At 42.0% G+C, this 20,696-nt stretch overlaps 1 protein-coding gene across 2 annotated transcripts in view; it reads right to left on the bottom strand.

The window, feature by feature from the left end:
* Nucleotides 1-9,759: 9,759 nt before the first annotated feature.
* The window catches only part of LOC105895865 (metabotropic glutamate receptor 4-like), a 167,076-nt gene continuing 156,139 nt past the window's right edge, over nt 9,760-20,696 (bottom strand). The window contains exons 10-11 of one of the 2 annotated variants that reach the window (XM_031568233.2): nt 16,930-17,235; nt 9,760-13,834 (exon numbers count right to left, since the gene is read on the bottom strand). In XM_031568233.2, coding sequence (XP_031424093.1) covers nt 16,975-17,235 — 261 coding nt within the window. In that variant the 3' untranslated portion in view covers nt 9,760-13,834; nt 16,930-16,974. The remainder of the gene's footprint in view (nt 13,835-16,929; nt 17,236-20,696) is intronic. The other variant, XM_031568232.2, reaches the window with a different exon arrangement.

The following is a 20,696-nucleotide window of genomic DNA, read 5'->3' as shown; positions in this document are numbered from 1 at the left end:
TGTATTTTAGTCTGACATGATAATAAATGGTGTATGTTTCAATACACAGCTTTGAAAGAAGAGGCAAAGTTGTTTTTGCATTTTTGTCCTCCCAGTCTGAAGTTGAAACGGGCAACTGCTCAGGTCGTCCAGTGGCTGAGTGTGGAGCTTTTATTGCCTCCAGTAAGCCAAAACAATTTCATACTGAGAAATTACTTTACTCACAACTGCAGTGTCGTTCAAGCTCATTTAGCCAGATTCTCTAGTCCCTTCAGCCTTCTCTCTGCCTTAGCCGGACCCGATTTCCTTCATGAGACTGTCACGACTCTTTGATTGAGTGACTCAAACGCACTTAAATCGGCCTTCTGCTGCGTGTTATATATTAGGCGAATAAGCACAGTCTGGGCAGTCATTTATCATCAGAGCCAGACTTGTTATACATCATGCTGTCTGTGCACTATAGGTCTTCTTTATAGTACCTGTCTGGGCATCACACTGTTACCAGTGAAGGCAGCACATAACTCTGCTATAATAATGGGACTATGCAATGCACTTATGATGGATGAGCCCCTCTTGTAAAAATATATTCTCAACAAATCACACTTCTTTAATAAGAATTTCTCCATTAGCCCTGACAGATTTGTTCTCACCGCCACACCAAGGTGCTCTGAGGATACTGAGGTCTGTCTGCGTCATGGTCCTGGTGCTGCACGTCTACACACACAGGCTGATACATACAGAAACGCGGATGGATGTTCTTTGACACTAGTGATAGTAACTCAGCACATTTCCATCAATCTATTCCAAAAAAAGCCCTGTATAATTAACCAAACTACTCCTTCAGGTGCATCTGTCACCCGCAGAATGTTCTGCTCACTGGGCCACATCTCTCTGATATGACTTTAAGCAAGGCAGAGAAGCAGAGTCTGCATATCAATAATACCTTGTTTGTCACCATGTACTATGAGGCCATACATCAGGCCCATTCCCACTGTAAGACCATATCCCTTGACAGAGGATAATGACAGTCATCATTCTGAGTAATGTGTAAGAGAGTGCCATCCTTGGCTTGACTCGGGCCTCAGTGAAGGTTATAAATCCCAATGGGCTGATAAGCCTGGTGGCAAGCCCCATGTAAATGGTCTTTCTAGACAGTGCCTCCCCAGGCGAGCGGCTGTCAGTCAGCATGGCTAAAGGGCAATGGCAATCAGGGAGGAGAGGGGAGGAGAGGACAGACTCAAAGAGCTTCTGACTTCTTACCTGTTCCTACTGAGACTGAGGATGTGAGAGGAAGGATGTCCCAGTGCTGGGGAAAGCTCAAAGACATTCCATTTATTCTCGGTGCCGACTTGAGTTGGAAGTTTCAATTCATTTGGTTGTTGTCTTCTTTGATTATGAAACCGTATAGCATGCTATGATAAATGTTTGTATTCAATTTTTTTTTAACACTTAGATTTAATGGCTGTGTATGGATTATTTAGCTTTGTTTTTCATGCCGTGCCTCTCTCAGTAAACACAAAAGACTGATTGAGTTCTGGTTATGTAGTTGGTACATACCAATCATTAAGAGCCATGTTCAATGGGCGGATAACTAAATGCAGCAAGCAGTAACACGCACTATTGAAGTGAAGCATGCGGGTTTATAGTTCTACACAATGTTTTTTTGTGGCTGCTGGAGTCAGCAGAGGTCATGTATGCTTATAAGGATAATGATATTTTGGCACTATCAGAAATAAAGGAGTCTCAAGTACAGCTGAAAAGGAGTGATGTTTTACATTTCATGTATTAGAACCTAGAGTGATATTATAGCTTTCAAAGTCTATTTCCCACGGCTGATCCAATATGTGCAGAGATTGTGTGCTGCTGACGGTGAGCAGCAGGTTTTCTATACAGAAGGCGTACAGAAGCGCTAAGGTCTGGGGCTATGGAGGCACAATATTGGGTTACTACTATACGCCAATGAAAAAGTCATTTCTCAAGGCCTTTTGGCCTGTCAGAGCGAGTGAGCTTTAACACCAGACTCATTTCAAACCAAGCAGTCTGTACTTCTGCTGTACTTCTGTCCAATCCATGAAACAGGACAGCTGTTGATAATTAGCTCACCCAGCTAGCACTTGGCATCCATTAGGCTTGTTCAGGAAATGTTATGAAGGGATACACGACATACGTGTGAAAAAGTGTGAACAATTTCATAGTTGGTAATAGGTGAGTGTCAAAATGAAAGGTTTCATTTCTGAAATGTGTCGATTTTTGGTCGGTTCACTGTAATGACTGTAGGAAGTTGTAGTGTAATAATCAGGGGAACACGTCCTTACCGCCATCATTATAGACACAGGTTCATGCGAGTGTGTGCAGACTGAGCAGTGTTTATCTGGAGGATCATGAGGCCACTGCCCATCATGTCAACATGGATAGCACCACCTGTCAGTCATGTTTGCACTCACATTAGAGTTTCAGCTGAACACTGGCTGATGATGAGAGCTCTCCTACGCCTTCACAAAGACACATGACTGGCACTGTATGATAAAGTGCACAGGAAGCGGTAACATCTATACGCTCCTAAAAGGTAAGCCTTGCATGGTCGACACATTGATATAGCTGAATGAGGGAGTGCGGATGGTAAATCTCATTATAATCGATGGGGTTCTGCTCCAACACATAAATTGCCCTTACATGACATACATATTACCGGAAAAATAAAATCAATGTTCAATTTACTTTAATTATATTACTGGGGAGCCTGCTTTTAACAGCTAGCAGCTCATTCTTGGCACATTCACTTGTTTTTTTATGATTCCTTGTAATTTACACATATGATTGTGGGTCACTTTCATAATAATCACTCTGATGATTGGCTTCATAATGTACACCATATGAACATATTTCAGTCCTAACACAAGGGTGTTACACAATCTCACATCCTCATTCAATTATCTTGTTCTGTCAACCAGCTTCCATCAGCATTATTGCAATGTGAAAGTGTTCAGTGCTTTTTGCCGGAGCCCCTCGATGTAATATGTTAATGTGTTTGTCTGCTTTTAAGGTTTGGCTGCTAATTGGATGTTTATATTTTAAGAGTGGGGATGCTCAGATCGAATGAAATTAAAAGATGGAAAAATAATGACTAGTATAATTGACTCACAGGTTTTAAAGTTATATTGATATAGATAACTAACACAGACAGTAATTATCTGTAATCTACAGTACATAATAAGAGTCAAGCTTAGTTAAATAGTGATAAGAGATTACATCCCATGTGAGATTTGCATTTCCTGTTGGATGACAGAAATGCATTTTAATTGATTCATTATCAGTATTAATTGATATAGCATCATTACCAATAGACATTATATCGATGTGATTTCCAGAGCCCAAGGCCTGAACTCCCTAGAGCAAGCAGCGACAGAGGCAAGGAAAAACTCCCTCTTAACAGGAAGAAACCTTGACCATTCTTCGGATTGGTTCATGTTAGGTTATGTTGTATTAATAATTAGGCAGCTATCCCCTCTAACATGTAGACTAAATGATAGGCCCTCACCATATTTTATAAGTACAAATTAGGCTACAAATAGGCTTCACCAGATAGGTTCATTACAGGCTTCTATGTTGTAAGAGCACTACCATCCTCCTCTTGACCAGTGTAGTTTAGGGTTCACCCTCAGCTCACGTCTCCGTATGGGGGCCCTCCCCACACTTTGGGATCCACTGCAGAAGCCGGGCATCAGAGAGATGGCAGAGAAAGCCGGAAGGAGAAGTTCTACGGCATGACACACGAGAGGTCCTTGGCAGCCTAGGCCCGTAGCAGCCGCAGAGATGACCTGTGTATCCAAATATGTAAATCATTACATACGTAAATGTAAAACTCATGAGTGTGCAGGTGTCTTTTTCTAGGTGAATGATGGAAGAGCAAAGAAGTTTGAAACCGCAATGGAGGATTCTGTTGTATGTTTGAGGGATCAGGGCAGACAGAGGCCAGCCAAGAATAGAAAAAGATAGCGCACACACACACACACAACTTCGCTGAGACTTAAATTACATATTTGCTGCCGAGGGGGCCCTGTCTTAATTACACAAGTCAAAATGTCAATAATGTCTGTTTTTTTATTCAGGGGCACTGAACACAAACGGGTTGGGGGAAGTCAAATATAAATAGGACGTTTTTTAATCATGTTTTCTTATCCAATCTGAGAAATTCTGTGTGTACTTTGGAAAGTGACAGATAATACATAAAAAAACAAGAGCTTTTCAAGATGCTCAAGATATTTCTGTTGATGTCATTATTCATAGTTGATCAATCGAACAACTGGACATTTGACTAAAAAAGAAAGTGCTGGCTGTTGGTCCTTTATAAAGGGGGCATTCTAAAATAGTTGGTACTTGAGTGAGTGAGTGAGAGAGGGGCCTGGTCAAAACTTAAACAAGATCATAATTGAAGGTTGATTTATAAATATACCTACATGCAATGCACTGTATGCATCTCTTCCGAAACAGAATACAGTGAAAGGATTGAATTATTGACCGTACGTGGAATCTCCTGCAGCCAAGCATGCATGTAAATGCTATGAAACAGATCGTCATCGTTGTGGGGATCTGATCTGCCATTAATATCACCCAATTACGCCCATCTCTGATATTCTGGGGATGTCTGGCGCTTTGCCTGGAGGGCCTAATTTAGAAACCTCTCGATGCTGGTTTCACTTGAAATCTAGATATCATTTGCAGATCAGACATCATCCTGCTTGCAGCACGACCGTGGCCCTGTTGGGGTGTAGTGTGTGCTGCCAAAAGGAATCTTGAGCTGACTCTGATGACTGATGCCAGCACTGGGGTGAGAAGATTAAAAAAGGGCAGGAACAGTACTCACCGAACGGTGGGAAACCATCTGTTAGTGGCACAGGCAGAAACTAGCAATTAACCCCATACGGGGGTAATATGATGTGTGTCTTACAGTTCTTACAAGCTTCCAGTATTCTACTTTTTTAAACTAGTAGGAAGTCAGAGGCCTTTTTTTTTAGATTAAGAAAATCCTGTACTAACAGCCCCTTTCACACTCAGGTATTCAAACACTTATGTCTGGATATTTGTAATATTATCCAATATGCTTGAAGTATGTTTCCAGATTTTCAGCATTTCTGGATAGAAGACCTAAACTGCACCCATACTAGTCTGCCTCTTCTAGGAACATAGTAACATGATTGTCCAGAAACGTTCTGATAATTTGATAACCTTGCCATATCTGAGTCTATATTTTCCATGTCTCTAAATGTGTTTGTTTTACACTATTTAAGCAATATAGTACGAGTGCGAGTGGGGTAGGTAAGGGATATTCCCACGGGTGGTGTTCGGCCGCAGGCAACAACACCCGTGGGAATATCCCTTACCTACCCCACTCGCACGAGTACTATATTGCTTTTATAAAACAATTTTATAGTCAACCAATTAACATTTAAACACGAAGTTATTGATTAAAACATGTTTATTTCGCCATTGTTTCTCCGCAACAAAAAAATAGTTCCATTGTCAACGTCTTTTGGAATTATAAGAACTTTGAATTAACGGTTATCGCTTAATTGTATCAACGTGCTATAGAATGTTTCATCGCGGAGTGATTTATTATTAGCTGTGAAAAGTCCGAGTTGGGATGTCCTGGGATATTCCAACTCATGGAACGTCTCTCGTCCAATCAGAAACAGCTAAATAATTCAATAGAACCCAATTGTTTTATAATACAAGATATGCACTGAACCGAGGTCAGATGCTCCCGCTTTCCCCTCTGATTTCATCATGTGCAGGCTCACTAAATGCAGTAGTTCCCACCCACTGCCACAGTGAGGGGATGGAGCACAACCTCAGAGCTCTTCAAGGAGTCCTCCACTGTTAACGTGCAATGCAGAGAAATAGTTGGCAAAGCAGTTGCTCTGTTTGGAAATAAGACCCAGGGGCATACTGTGCATCTCACAGGATTGTCTACATTACCCTGAAAAAATGGTGCTGCATGTGAAATTCCTTGGAATGGACTTTTTCTTTGGTCGGTTTCTGTGTTTATCCCCCCCCCCCCCCCAAACTCCTCAACCAACCCAGTGGATTAAACGTCTCTGGGAATCCACCAAATCTTCGGTCTATATGTACTGTAATAGTTCAGCTCACACTCTGCTGTGAGAGTGAAATGGTTAAATCATTCCTGTCATCGGTTCAGTGTGTGCACATTTCATATATTATATATTGTCCGCAGATCTCCTGCAGAGTTTCATTTCTATAGTAATGATCAAATCTGCCTCATTTCCTGTCATTCTCTCACTGCAGCGCCCCACCTAGCTGAAGCACTGCTTGAGGCCACCGGCTCTGCGTCTCCTGCACTGCTTCATCTGACAGCACACGGGCAGCCCGGAGACAGTTTATTCAAATCAACGTTTGTTCAAGCAAATTGTCTAATGGCTGTTGGCTCATCTGAATCCTGCAATGTGATCCGTCAGGGTGGTACACGTCCTTCAATGTCCTGGTCTAAAGACAACTCATTCACAACCAGCACTGTATATATTTTCACTGTACTAGCATTACATGGTAAACGTACTTTACTGATATGATGTTGGGATTGGGCAGTTTTCCTTTATTGGAAATGTGTGATGTCATGTGTGAGGATGTAAAACACGACAGCATATTGTGCTTTTTTTGTTTTCCGTTTTCAAAAGCATGGAAAAAACATTTATGCTGCATCTTATGCAAAAGGTAAAAACAATAGCCCTGTGTGGTGTCAGTGGAACATCGTTGATAGTCGAGCAAAACTAGAGGTCAAGAGGTCACTGTAGTTATAATACTTTACATTTGAAAGCTCTGTCTTGAGGCATTGGGTGCTTTTTGGCTGTGAATTGGCTACTGCTCAGTAACCCCTTGCTAGCATGAGAGAGCAGACGTACACAAATTAGCTGCTCCATTTGCAAGCTGGAGCTGTATCTCCAGCAGTGGAGGGCTTTTTAACTCTGTATGATGTTCAGTGGGCTTCAGCCAGAGTGTGAAATGTTGGCCTACTTTTGTGCTAAGCCCTTCACCCACCCTTCAGTTCTTCTTTTCATATTTTGCCCCCGGGGGACGGTTCTCTAGCAGAAGTTGCCTTTAACCTGTGTCTCTCTAAGCACATGCCCAACTCCTCTCCAATCTCCATGGGGCTCAATTACAGGCTACATCCACCAGGAAATAGCAGGTAGCATAATCTTCGACTTCAGTGAATTCACATATTGCCACTCCATAGTAGAGTAGTGACTGATTTCTTCACTTTGTGTTTTGGTAAACTTCAGGAACACTCGGTCCTACTCATTTTATTAAAAAAGACAATGGTAGTTAGAGAGAAATGAGATGTGAATCTCTTTTCTCTCTGAAAATGCATAAAAGTCTGATTGTTTATGTTAGCTGGAGGGGGGGCATTGAGTGGTTGAAAATTATCATGTGTTTTACACATTTAGCAATTTAGATGTTTGGCATGCCATTCATGTCATTAGGGCAGGGCAGGGTGCCTCTGTCAGGCTTACATTAGCTCCCCACACATTTGCTTTTACCAGGCATTTAACTGTCAGGATGTTCACAGCCTTGTTTTATATAATCACTGTGGAATGCTCTTTGAGCAGCAAGTGTTTCCTAGCAACATAAGAAATATGTACACTCTGTTTGCCTCCTGCTCACTGCAAAGATTAGGGTAGTTATTATGTGCTGCAGGTGTTAGCTTTCTGTTGTGCTCTAATAACAGGGAATTACATTGAGACAGTGTGGTCGGAAAAGAGAACAAAATGTTATTGCCGATGCACAGTGTCTTAAGCTAGAAAGGGTACTTTACCTAGAGGTAAGTGAAATTCCCAATTTCTGATGTAGGTGAAAATACACTTCTTTACTTGTCAGGGAATTTGTCAGTAATTGTTGGAATCACAATCACCTACTGGAATGAGTGAGTTTGTATTTCACAACTCTAATATTAGAGTCAAGGTATTGTCTCCTTCAGGTTTCATGCCATAGCAAAAGGCAATTCAGCATTTTACAGCCTTTAAACCACGTCATTTCCTCAAAAGTAGCTCATCTGTTTCTGAGTAATGACTAGGAAAATTCTGGATTACAGCATTGATGTGATTACAGCTATTGTTTTATTCCCCTTTTATAGTCACCAGAATACTGCAGCAATTACTGGCTTATTCCTTGATAATAAATATTCAAGTAAATAAGTACTTCTTCAATAATTAAATATAAACTACAATATGTTACCATTTTGTTACAGACTTCAAACTTGCTTGATTATTTTTTTAAGTAATTTGTAGGTTATTATGAGTCACATTGGTTTTAGATGACACTACACACTTATTACTGATCTGTAAAGTCCTACTAATCGTTTTTTGTAGACTAGACCTGGTATTTTTAATAATAAAAAAAGAATTGGTGTGAGGCCAAGTGAAGTGTGTTGGTCAACTCAAACACAAAGTGTGTGTGTCTGGTTGTTGTGTTCATTGTCTATGGTGATTTTCAGCCCACATTAAGAGCACCGTGCGAGAGAGACATAGGGGATGGGGGGATGGTTAACAGAGGGCCCTCTAAGAAATTGCTGCAAACTGACGTGCTGTTTGATCCCCATTGGAGGTGAAATTGGCCTCCACTATGGAGCTGGCCTCTGGAAAGATGAAAACAAAACCTGTGCATGTGTTGTATTGTGTCACATTTTCCCAGTGCAAGAGGGAGGTCAGCATCATCAAGCTGTCACCATTTTCAGCAGGAAAAATGTATTACGGTTGCGATTTTGAAGCACTGAGAAGAAGCAGATACACCATGTTTCTGGCATGGTTACCTCAGATTATGCCTTGGGTGTAAAACGTATCTGCCTTTTTTTATTAAAAAAGATATGGTGTATTTCTGCAATCCACTTCAACAAATCAGAATAATGTATGATGTTGCTTTTTCAGCAAACATTTTGCCACAGTGGAGATCCACAGGGTTTTGTTAATTTACTGGGACAAGACATTTTATTTCATAACCTGCCAGTTTATTGACCTGGCTCTTTGAGGAACCTAGAGTTATGTTGCATTTTAATGGGGTAATTTTGCGTGCTCAGTAAAGAGTGAAATTAAAAGAGATTTGATATGTATAGTATTCAAATAAACAGGGTATCAGAAGAGGAAGTCAAAGTAATTGCCTTCTTTTTCAATGGGAAGCCACTTAGCATTACATTCTCCGCGGCAATGTCACTCAATGATTTTCAAAGAAAATAATTTTTGCTCAATTAATCCGTTACGAATACTCAAGTGCCGCAAGTGCAACAAGTCTTTCAGTACCTCGGGTAAATTAACATAACAAGGGTCTGGATTGACCAACATGCACTTAATGAACTGAGTGAATGAGGGTTTGTGACTTCCAAACTTCCCAGTAAACACAGACTACAAACTAATCACAAAAAATCTCCAGCTATAAACCACACACACAACCATGACATTTCAATAGGTACAAACGTATTTTCACAAGCTGCTTTGCTTCTTAACCTGTTTCTGTTGCCAGCATACAGTAGAGTTTTGGCATTTTTTAGCACTCCTGTGATTGAGCAGCTCAGGTTAGACTACTTGTCACTGGGTGAATCTAAATAATTGTATATACTGTATATATACCCAGTATATCGGTCTAAGTCGATCTTATTACAGCAAATGACTGCAAGTATTGGCACCTGCAAGCAACAGTGTGGAAGGTTCACAAGATAGCCTACTTCAAAGACCATCACTGTAATGACCAATAGACTGCAGTGACGTGTGGCTGTGTGATGGGTTGACCTGTGCAGCTGATGCGTTGATCTCTGCAGCTGATGCTATCGTGAAAGTCAAAAAGAAAGCGAATGCTTATATGACTCTGACAGCTTCAGCCAAGAAGAAGGCCACATATGAAGTGACAGGCAATCACCAGCCCTACAAGTCATTTTCCCCTATAGGTACTGTACGTGCGCTAACTCTGCAATTATGATACAGGATGAACAACTATAGCTTCATATTGAGCCATTTCTGCAATGGATATAACTAACTCGACTGACGACGGCAGGCAGCAACTCTGGCATTCTCTTTGGTGGCCTGCCTCATTACCCCCGTCCTGACTGCAGGTGCACGGGCCCAGGGAGAGCCCTTAATGGCCATTCTGGACAATATGTCTAAATAATTGGAGAGGCTGGTTGACATGACTAATGACTCCAGCATCTTCAGGCAATAGTGAGGTTTTGATCATGCCACCATTACTATCCATGACATCAGCGGATTGCTTCTCTCCTTTCCACTCATTAGTCACATAAAGGCAAGCATCAAGGGAGAAGCCTGTGATCTCGGTTTTTACAGTGAGAACTTACTCAAGTATGATCATCTGGCAAATATTCTGGTCATTGCAGTCACATCCCCTAGGGGCACAGCTCTGATAATGTTGTTATTTAAAAAAAAAAAAGGCTTACCATCTGGAAATGCTGTGTAAATGCAATATGCTCATTCTACACTATTCTACCACTTTAACTCAAGGGATTGGAATCGGTTTAAATTCAACCGGTGTGTGAATATTCTGTCAAAGGTTTCCTATAATTGTTTCTCTCTGTTATGGTTAGTTTGCTTACCAAGTCCATGCATGCCTTACATCAAGTAGACATCAGTCTTCAAAAATAACACACTAGTATGTTACTGCAAACTGTATCATGTAAATGCCTTTGCACAGAAGCGAAAAAGAATAAACATGAATGGATTACAGAGGACACATACACTCTCTGTGTGGTTTTGTGACTGTACTCTTATTTCTTGTGGCTGGACTTCTCGTTTGCCTTGTTGTACCTACATGTAGCCACAGTTCAGTAGTAATCGCAACACACTTTTAGACGTTTGTGTAAACTCATATAGTACTTATATCATAAGTAAATGTGTGCCATTGATTATTCAAAACCATAACTATGAATATGCAATCAACCCTGCAGATACTTGTCAGGTTCATATTTATGTTGACAATGACACTACTAAAACATTACTCTGACCACCCAACTTGGTTTGGAAAACATTTTATTAGAAATATGTTCTTGTATAAAAACTGAACATGCTCCACATACTTTGTTTTAATTTTTTAACAAATACTTTTGTTCATCATACATTAGATACCCAGGCACTGCTTCATTTTTACTTGTTTCGTTTATTTTTATTTTTTTTCTTCTGTTTTTAAGCTGTCAGGACAAAACGCAAACATTACCAATCCATTTAGTAACATACATGAACTTGTCATTTAGTTTTGGTCAGCACTAACAAGTTTTGCTTTGCAACACAAATATTCAGCTGAAACAAATGTAGGAGAAAAACAGAAGCAGCAAGTCATTGAATTTACATCACAAACAACCAATATTTTCTGAAAAGGAGAACCAAAAAACGAGACCATTCAATTTTGAATCGCAACAGCTGTTTCTATTTTAGCAAATAGCTGACAGACATTACACATGAATCAATCAATCATATTCTGCACACTCACACCTGTTGTTCCCGTCTGCAGCTTCCCAAACCATTAATATATGTACCCTATACAATCTGTCTTTTCACCGAATGAGGCTGACTGAGTCAAAGTGGACAGCAGTGGAAATATTCAATTCTCATTCCCACTGGCAGGCTTTCCCCACTACTCAGTATAAAATTGCTGGTGCTCACCTTAGCAACTGTGCTTCTTCTTGCTGTCTGAGTGTTGTTAATTGTTTCAGAGGTGTTTGTCAGGGGCCGAGCCAAGTTTGTGCATCCAAGGCAGTTATCATAGCCACCGTGTCATTGTGCCTTTTGTGGGCTGTATATTGGAACACTTTTGGAATACTTTTTTGTCATGTTTGCCTTACATATTCTGCCCTTGTGCTTTTCTTTGCTTTGGCACATTTCCACTATGGGTTAAAACCCCGGTGTCCAGGGAAACACCTCTGACTTTTTTCTGTTTCCATCTCTGAGTCTGGACCAGGGCCATGGCCCAAAAGGCCTTAGTTCGGTCCTGGAGCGGGACAACAGACAGCTAGCGTAAAAACAGATGGGTAGCAATTGGTTTAGGTTGCTTAGCAACATAAATCACTTGGCTTGTATCTGTAAAGAAAAACTATGTACGGATAAATCCAAACTACTCAAAGGAATCAAGGACAACATGTTTTCCAACAATATCAAGTCGTTTCAATTTATGTTACTTGTACTCACGTAGAAGTTTCGAGCGTTTATGTTCTCTGTTTGCACATGTCCCCAATATGACAACCAAAGACTATAGAGCAGTGCGAAATGCTCTAGAATCTTCGATTACTACTCTATGGAACTAATGGAAACAGAAGACAGAGGCCATTCACCGGTGCTTAAGCCCCAGCAAAAGTCTGGAGCTGACCCTGGTCTTCAAAGGAAAAAGGCCATTAGGCTACTGGTCTTGTGCTTTGCCGAGTTTGGTGGATTTATACTGACCTTTGCTGATTTCCGTGCTGTCTACTGGTTGTAGTGGGATGCTAATTTCTTTCATAGGTCGTTCCTATCCTAAGTGGCCACTAACCTCTCATGAAAACAGTGATGAGAAAAGAGAAAAGAGTGTCCATTAGTGAAAATATCAGCGTATACACCTGCTATGAGCTGCGGTGTGGTTATGGTTCGCATGTTTTCTTTTCCATTATTGCAGTCAGGGTAGGCTAACTGCCAAATGAGGTTGTCCGGTGACACCTCTGTGCGCGTTCATGAAGCTGTGTTTGATATGTTTGTACCTTTGAAAGGGGCTGCTATTAACAATAACTCCTCTGCAATGTCTGTATGGTCTACTTACTTGGGCTAACTGTTGCCAGTGGAAATGAAAGCCTTGCAGCCATCTCTGCAAAACCAAAGGCCTACTCACTTTTATAACGAAGGGTCCCTCAAGCATATATAAACTCAGATCTGTCACTTAACCACGTTCATTTCACCAACAACTGACCAGGGACCAAATAGTGGTAGCCTACAGAGCAACAGTTTGAATGCATTCCACTTTCTTTTTTTTTTTCTTCTTCTTTTTTTTTTTTAACAACACAACACAGGGATGTTCAAACCAACATGCTCAACATCTGTAAACATTGACAAAATGTGTTTTGCTGCGATCGTTCACATTGTTTCCACACGTTAGGGGAAGGAGTCAGGAGTATTTTGCTCAGTCGTCATCACATGATTGCGATTCCTTATCTCCACGGAGCGGCTCTTTTTCTTTGGGGTACATACACACTAACCCTGATTCCAACAGTCTACATTTGTGTTTCTCCCAACTTACCCACCACAATATCTAAAAAGCATCAAAAGGCAATGCTTGATGCTCACTGGTCGATCGGCAGACCACAAGACTGCACAAACCTGTAGAGTTTTTGAACTGAAAGCAGAAACACTAGATGGGGAGGGCCCACAGCTGATAAAGCAGATTTCATAGAAGAAACAAGCAGTCCATCTGGAGAGATCCTCCCTTTCTGTCTGCTCGTGAAATTACTGTGCACACACACACACACATGTTCACACACGCACACACACACACACACAAACACGTGCACACACACACACACACACACACACACACACACATACACACACACAAAAACACTAATGTGAAACTGCCATACTGAAGCTTACATTCCAAGTCTTGGACAAGTTCTTCTGGTCTTCTTGGACAAGCCCACACCTCAGTCTATGGTCGTTCAGAAAGCCATCACCAGAGAAGTCCATGGGATGCCAATTTATTTTATCTCTTTACCGGTTGGACAGCCTAAAACTGAAGAGCTGCTCTCTGTGAAGTCAATCTGTTGTTCGCGGTGGGGATCCTCCTCAGAGTGCATGATTACTGTAGCTTATGTATGTCTGTTTGGAACCAAAGGCTGAGAGAGAGAGAAGGAGGAGGAGGAGGAAGAGGAGGAGAAGAAGAAGAGTGTTTATAAGAAGGAAATAAAAACATAGCTGGACAAAGCTAACGAATTAGAGAGATATGATAACTGCATGCTACGTTATAGCACGGTGCAAATAAATTGATGGTGTACATAGCAAAATCTTAGCATTCTGATATTTGAAGAATTAATTTACAACACTCTCATTCTTCAAATAAGACGAGGCAATGAGTTTATAGTTCAGTCACAACCGTTCATTTTCACCATTGCATCACAGTAAGCTAAAACTAGATTTGGATTGGGATTGATCAAACGCGTTCATTTAATAGTCAGAAAGCTCTTTCTCCCTATTTATTGGCTATAGGCTGTTATCATGGATGACTTTCTATCAGCCATCGCCTAGCTACGGAACAGGACATCTCTGTTTTCAACCCATTTGTTTTTCAGAGGACAGAACCTCATTAAATTGTGATGGAATGGGCTAAATTGCAATTCCCTACCACACTTAGAATAAATAGGCCTATACACTTGTTTAACCTCACATTTTGCCTTATCACAATCATTTTGTCTATTTCCTCCCTCATAATTAATGCTATTTGCAATGGTTGGGGCTAATTAGCCTGCTGTTTACAGATCAAACCCATTTTGTCAACCAGCTTATTTAGGCAGAGGTAATATTTGTTAAGGGGTTAAAGTGATGCATAAAGCCATTAATATGGAGTCCACTTAAATGCAGACAAAAGCAAGCATAATTATGTATTTCAGTCACTTACCAGCAAAGTACCAGGATCACAGCAAGGTGACCACTAATGACGAAAGGGCTGTTTCATGCCAGTCTTTCACATGCTAATGTAGCACTTCATTAGGCCTCTTAGTCGCATGCATTTCAACACTAACAAGAACAAGCTTGGGCTCATCATTTTTGTAAATGCATTAACATGGAGTGAGTTACCTTTGCATGCAATTGCATCATTCTTCCCCATTCTGGTCCACGTCTGAGCTGTATTAACATCTCACCAGCCCAACTGAAACGCCACTGGCCTTGTTCTCAGACTTCTGAGAACTCTTTTACCCACTGAGCCCCGGAGAAGGCAGTTGGAATCTTTAAAAAAAAAAGACGTGGTGCATGTCTCCCCCTGGCTGCCAGGAGCAGACGCTCCGAATTAAGGCTGCCCGCGACTCCCTATCCTCCCTATCCTCCCATCTCGAGATATCTGTGTTGCTGCAATCAAAACCCCAGCTCCACAAGCATCCCCTGCTTGCCTGGTCACATCTGCGAGTCGCAGTAGATATATCTGAATGAGCCTCAGTCGCTGACAGGCAAAAGTATTTTGGGGGAATCGCAAGCGAGGAATTTTATTTTCCCCCTGTGCTTTGTGTCCCCCAATGGCAATGACAAATGAACCTTATTTAAATATTCATGTGCAGAGAGCTGCCTTTGAACAATAGACGGTTCCGGGAGAATTGGTGCTGGCAATCCAATCTCTCTTCCTGTTCTCCCCCTATTGTCACCATGGGCTCCATTAGAGCAAATCTCCCAGTTTTGTCACGACTGGAAGCTGATTATGGGGAAAGCCATGGTTATAGGCTTGGTCAGATTCTGATGTTATGTCCTCCATCAATGACAATCACTCTGCATTCACTGAGCTGTCTCAAAGCCGGAATGCACATCCGCGTGAGGTAAGGCGGCTGACTGGCACACGGAAGTATCCCAGCGCCTCCAGTCCTCAGGCCACGTTTAAAAAAAAAAAAAAAGCAACTATGTTCCCAATTCTCATCACATCCAGGGAGATTGCTCCGGATCCTACAAAATGTTTGTCACATGGGGGGGGGGCAAGCTTTTTCCCCCCCTTCCCTCGAGCACCGAAGTTAGGCAAGGTCTCAGCACCGTTTCTGAGTTTGACTCCAAATTCTCTTACATGTGGAGCGTATCTCTTTTTTCCAGACACAAGTGCTTTTTCGCGACACGTAAAAAAGAAAAAAAAAAACGAAGCAGGTTGGGTGCGCATGTTTGCATAATCACCCAGGCAGCCCCTGCTGACTCAGCCGCTTAAGTTGATTATTTACTGCAGTCACACAAGAGCCTGGAGGTCCCTGATACCAGCAAGCATGGTAAACTGGTTTGAAATAAGTGTGTGCTGGACACTGAGAGTTTAAGGGTTGCACTGAGAGGAAACGAACTAAACTCTCTCCATTATGCGCTCAGCGCTCTCAATGCATGTTTGCCCACACATACAAAAAAAGGGGCTGATTGTGTTTACAATATAAACTTACCTTTTTCCAGGAAGTTTCATGCAAATATGCTTACTGTGCCCCCGTGTCAACTGGGTTTGATTGACAGCAGCAATATGTTTTGCAAAGAAGCGATTTCCTGCCTGATGGGAAATGGTGTGGCGTTAATGTAGATTTGTCATTTTCCTGCTATACTCAGAGAGGCCTTGGACATTGATAACTCCTAGCAGCAGACTCCAACATGTTTACCCAGAAATCCCTGATCCTTAAACAATTCAAGGTATTGAGGATTGTTTAATGCTTCTGCCTGATGTGCAAAATTGACTGCAATTTCCAGGGATGGAAGAAACCGGGCAGCTAATTTTCGAAAGCCACTGGGGTGTAAAATAACAGTGCATGCTGGATAAATAATGATGCGGAACTTCGTAATAGTGGTTCAGGCGGCCACGGCCATTTAGTACATTGACTTATGACTCCTGAGGCTTAGTGTGCACAAGAAATAAACTCCGCTAAGCAGTGTACTCCCGCTCCCCATGACTAGCACCCAGTGACCTGCATCAGTCGACCTTCTCTGCATCCAGGAGTTATCCACCGGGCAGCATTCTTACCATAGCTAGGCTGTTAGCTCAAGGGATGGTGTGTGCACTCCTTCACGCTAAAGCATTAGCTACCGATTCACTCATTCCATGAGGTCACATCACCTTTTTTGGCAATGTGAACTTGGGTAATTCATGATGATGGCCAAGTCATGCGAGGTGTTGAAGCCATTATGCAAAGATTGTTAATGCACTATGATGCTCATGCACCAGACACAAGGCACTCAATGCACAGAGTGGATATAGGGGCGTTGGCTTTACCTTCCTCTGCCTGCCTGCGGCTCAGTTAAGAGGGGGGGCTGCTACTCAGAGGGAATCACCTTGTGTCTCCAGGTTGTGGCAGAGCTCGGTGCGGGCCTCGCCGTTGGGCCGCAGGCTGGCTTTGGGGTTGAACTTGTTGGACATGGTGGCGGCGGTCACCACCGCCTTGAGGCTGCGCGTGCGCTTGGGCACGTTCTGCTCCGGGTGCAACAGCACCACGTACACCTTGGGCATGTAGAGGAGGCCCAGGGACACGGAGGCGCTCAGGCTCACGGAGATGGTCAGCGTGGTGGTCTGGATGTACATCTGCAACAGACAACAGAACAAGCAGACAGGGTGAGAACCAAATGGGGGGGGAAACAGCACCAGTCACACTTATCCCCCGTGCCAATGTACAATGTACCTTACACACCTCACACAAGGTCAGTTTGAAAGACCACATACAACTCATAAGACACCACAAGGACAGAGTGGGCAGACAAGATGGAGGGAAAAAATAATCTGCTTGTCGTGCTCTGCTTTTCAGCGATACATAATGCACCAAGCAAACAATTTATCAGTTCTATCTATATTCTATATAGGATTTTTTTTTTTTATATTCTATATAGGATTTTTTTTTTTTGGTCCCTGATTTCCCACAGAATGAAGAAATGACAGTTTCAGGTGGAGGCCTATGTATATGCTTTTGTGCACTGTGCATACCAAGTACTGGAATAAGAAAAAGTGAAGATACCCATACCCCAGAGGACAAGGTAAAAAAAAAGAAAAAAAAGAAGGATACCCAGTGTCTTCCAATCCTGCATTATGCTCTGGTGAGCTCATTTAGCTTCACAGCAGAGCCTGTGAAGTCATGCTACTGCATATGAAGAAGTTTACAGTGTCAATAAAAATGACTTTCATTAGTCTATCTGGAACGGCTGTTGGAATCTGTTTGCAGGGGAGAGAGAGAGAACAATGGCCGTAAAACAAACAACAAATCAAAGTGTGGCACCCTGCCCTTCAGCTTGTTTGTTTTATGTGCTTATAGAGCTGCAGTAACAACAGATTACAATGGACCATTCCAAGCCTGCTTGGAAATAAAACAAAATTAATCTCATAACTGTATTTAATCATTTCTGTCTCCTAAAATTGCACCTGGGCTCAATTTAGTTCCATGCAGCATCTCAGGGTTATAATTTACTGACTGTCTTTTGCTCATGGCTGGGTTTTCGAACAGGGAGATGTTTTTGCATTCAGCTTCAGTGAGTCTTCTCACAGAAACACCCCCTACTGCTGTGCTTTCCCCTCTAACAAAGATATAACATTAGCCATCTTCCTCCAAACACACTGACATCTCAAGTCTCTGATTCAGCAATATAGAGAGGCAAGAAAAGCTTTCACCTGGCTCCCCTTCGCTGTTTGCACTCCATTTTTATCGATCCTCTAGCCAGGCATGGCACCGCAATCAAACGCTGCAGAATTAAAGTGAGATGGACAGTTGGCGGGATCGACTATGAATCGATGCAAAAATGTCTGACTGTTCTCACTTCCGCCACTCCAAGACTGACACAGAATATGTCTGCTTCTGTCTTCACTCAAACAGGTCAGTTCCTTCTCCAAATCGAATCGTGACATCGTGCCACTTCGTCTCAAGACCATATTTCTTAATTTCATTATCACCTTTAGCTTACTGAAATGTAACTTTGCATGAGGTAAAAACTAATTTATTCAACAACAATATATATTGTTTTATATATATATATATATATATATATATATATATACTGTATATGTATGTATGTATGAGTGTTAACTCCTCAAAAGAAAGTTTTAGCTCCCCTCACTTTCCACAATCTACGGCATCCCCAGTTGTTTCCAAAGGTGTGGATCCATGCCATATAATACGTCAGACATGATGTCTGGTTATTTGTTTCCAAAGGTGTGGATTCATGCCATATAATACGTCAGACATGATGTCTGGTTATTTGTTTCCAAAGGTGTGGATTCATGCCATATAATACTTCAGACATGACGTCTGGTTATTTGTCACTACTCACTGTGATGAGGGGTGACTCAGCACCTCAGCAAGAGTGAAGTTTCCATCTACAGAAACTGCACAACCTCCTAGTATATCAGAGCTGGACAGTAGGTGTGTGTCGCTAATCGCTCCCTTCTAGATATAGCTGAGGCTCAATCTCTGCACCCAAGACAAATTATTTTATGAAGAGCTCCACCCTGCAATACATGCACACAGCTTCTGCTTAAGGGGCTCTCTTACAAGTGATGTCAATTCAATATGGTCTCCATTCATAAGTCATGGTTAAACAACTCATAACTTCAATATGCTCCATTTCGGAGGCTAACGTACTGCTGGAAAATGTTGTAGAGTCTGGTGTGGAGACCCACATCTCCTCAACATCTCCGTTCAGCTGAGACCACCACAGATGAAAAGCTAATCTAAAAAAAATAATGAAAGCGTTCAAAATCAGCAATTAAATGGTGAATGCTCTTTACCCAGTCTAGTCAAATAATCCATAGACCAACATGGCCCTGACAGGATTTAATGACTCCTCAATAGACCAACCGGTCCTGGATAGATGAATGCTTCTTTTGGCTCTTCCTGGGAAGAAAAGAATTGATTTGGTCTGCGCCCTTAAATTCACCCTTAATCTTCTTGCACCTGGAGCTGCATTTGCGCATGTGGATGAGGGATAGGTAGGCTGGCTTGCGTCCTGCACGTACAGAATGCAGGGCCCTCATTAAGGGGACCGCCGCAGGCAATGTAGGTCCAGCCACCAAATTTGCAGACTAATGAGAGAGCAAGAACTAAGAAGGAGCAGGAGACTGAACCAAAAAGGCCATGGAGGTTCCGTCTTGATGAGAAGAGCGAAACAAATGATGCCATGCCTGGAGCGGCGTGGCGTGTACAAGGGACACATTTGAAAGGTAATGTCTTTTGGGTGTTTTGAACAAATGCCAAGCCCCAACCGAGGAACAAGTACCTCTGATGGAGCTGCCAAATCTATTCTCAAAGGCTCAATTACAGCACTAGCTGTTAAGACATTCTACTGGAGATTCCACCGAGTACAAAATCAGGCCATGCAAATGATGTCTGGAAAAATAAAACCGGCAGAAATCGGGGACTATGTTGAATATAGAAATTGCAAGTCATCACGGGCTTGCAGTAAAGTGGAGCATGGAGGAAATGTCAAGATAATGACTCGAGCCACCATCTTTAAGGCTCCAGAGCGGCCCCAAGAGAGCCTGAGAGTGAGCTTGCCTGCTAGAGCACGTCAAACAAAAAGACCAAGTCCCATTTATCAGACCAGGACGCAGAAACTTTCAGATCCAGCGATCCGCTCGCAGAGATTGAGCAGGATATGAAATGATTAACCCTTCAGTATTGTCCAATTAGCGTCTTCTCTGAATGGTGTAAATTAATGGGCATTCTACAAATGCTAATTTACATTCAATTCCTGCATTCAGATAGAGGCACTATCGAGCAGAGGCAACATTCCAGCGTGACTGAAACATGGTCAACTAGATCTTTGTCATTCTCACAGTGCGGTTGAAACCACTTGATGCATGGAGTATGCAGAATGAAACCACTTGATGCAAGAGGAACAAACACTAACAAAATTCATACAGAATTAAACAAAATAAACAAAATAGCACGAACAACATTCTAGTATCGGAAGTAACTACATCTGGGTATAGCCGACCAGGTGATTTGGTCAAGACTTGAGAAATCCAACAAAGCGTGACATAACTCAATGACCATTCCTTCA

Source organism: Clupea harengus, chromosome 5, assembly GCF_900700415.2.
Source record: "Clupea harengus chromosome 5, Ch_v2.0.2, whole genome shotgun sequence".
NCBI classification, from domain to species: Eukaryota; Metazoa; Chordata; class Actinopteri; order Clupeiformes; family Clupeidae; genus Clupea; species Clupea harengus.
The sequence above is the reverse complement of the archived record's forward strand: the minus strand, read 5'-3'. Positions and strand labels throughout refer to the sequence as shown.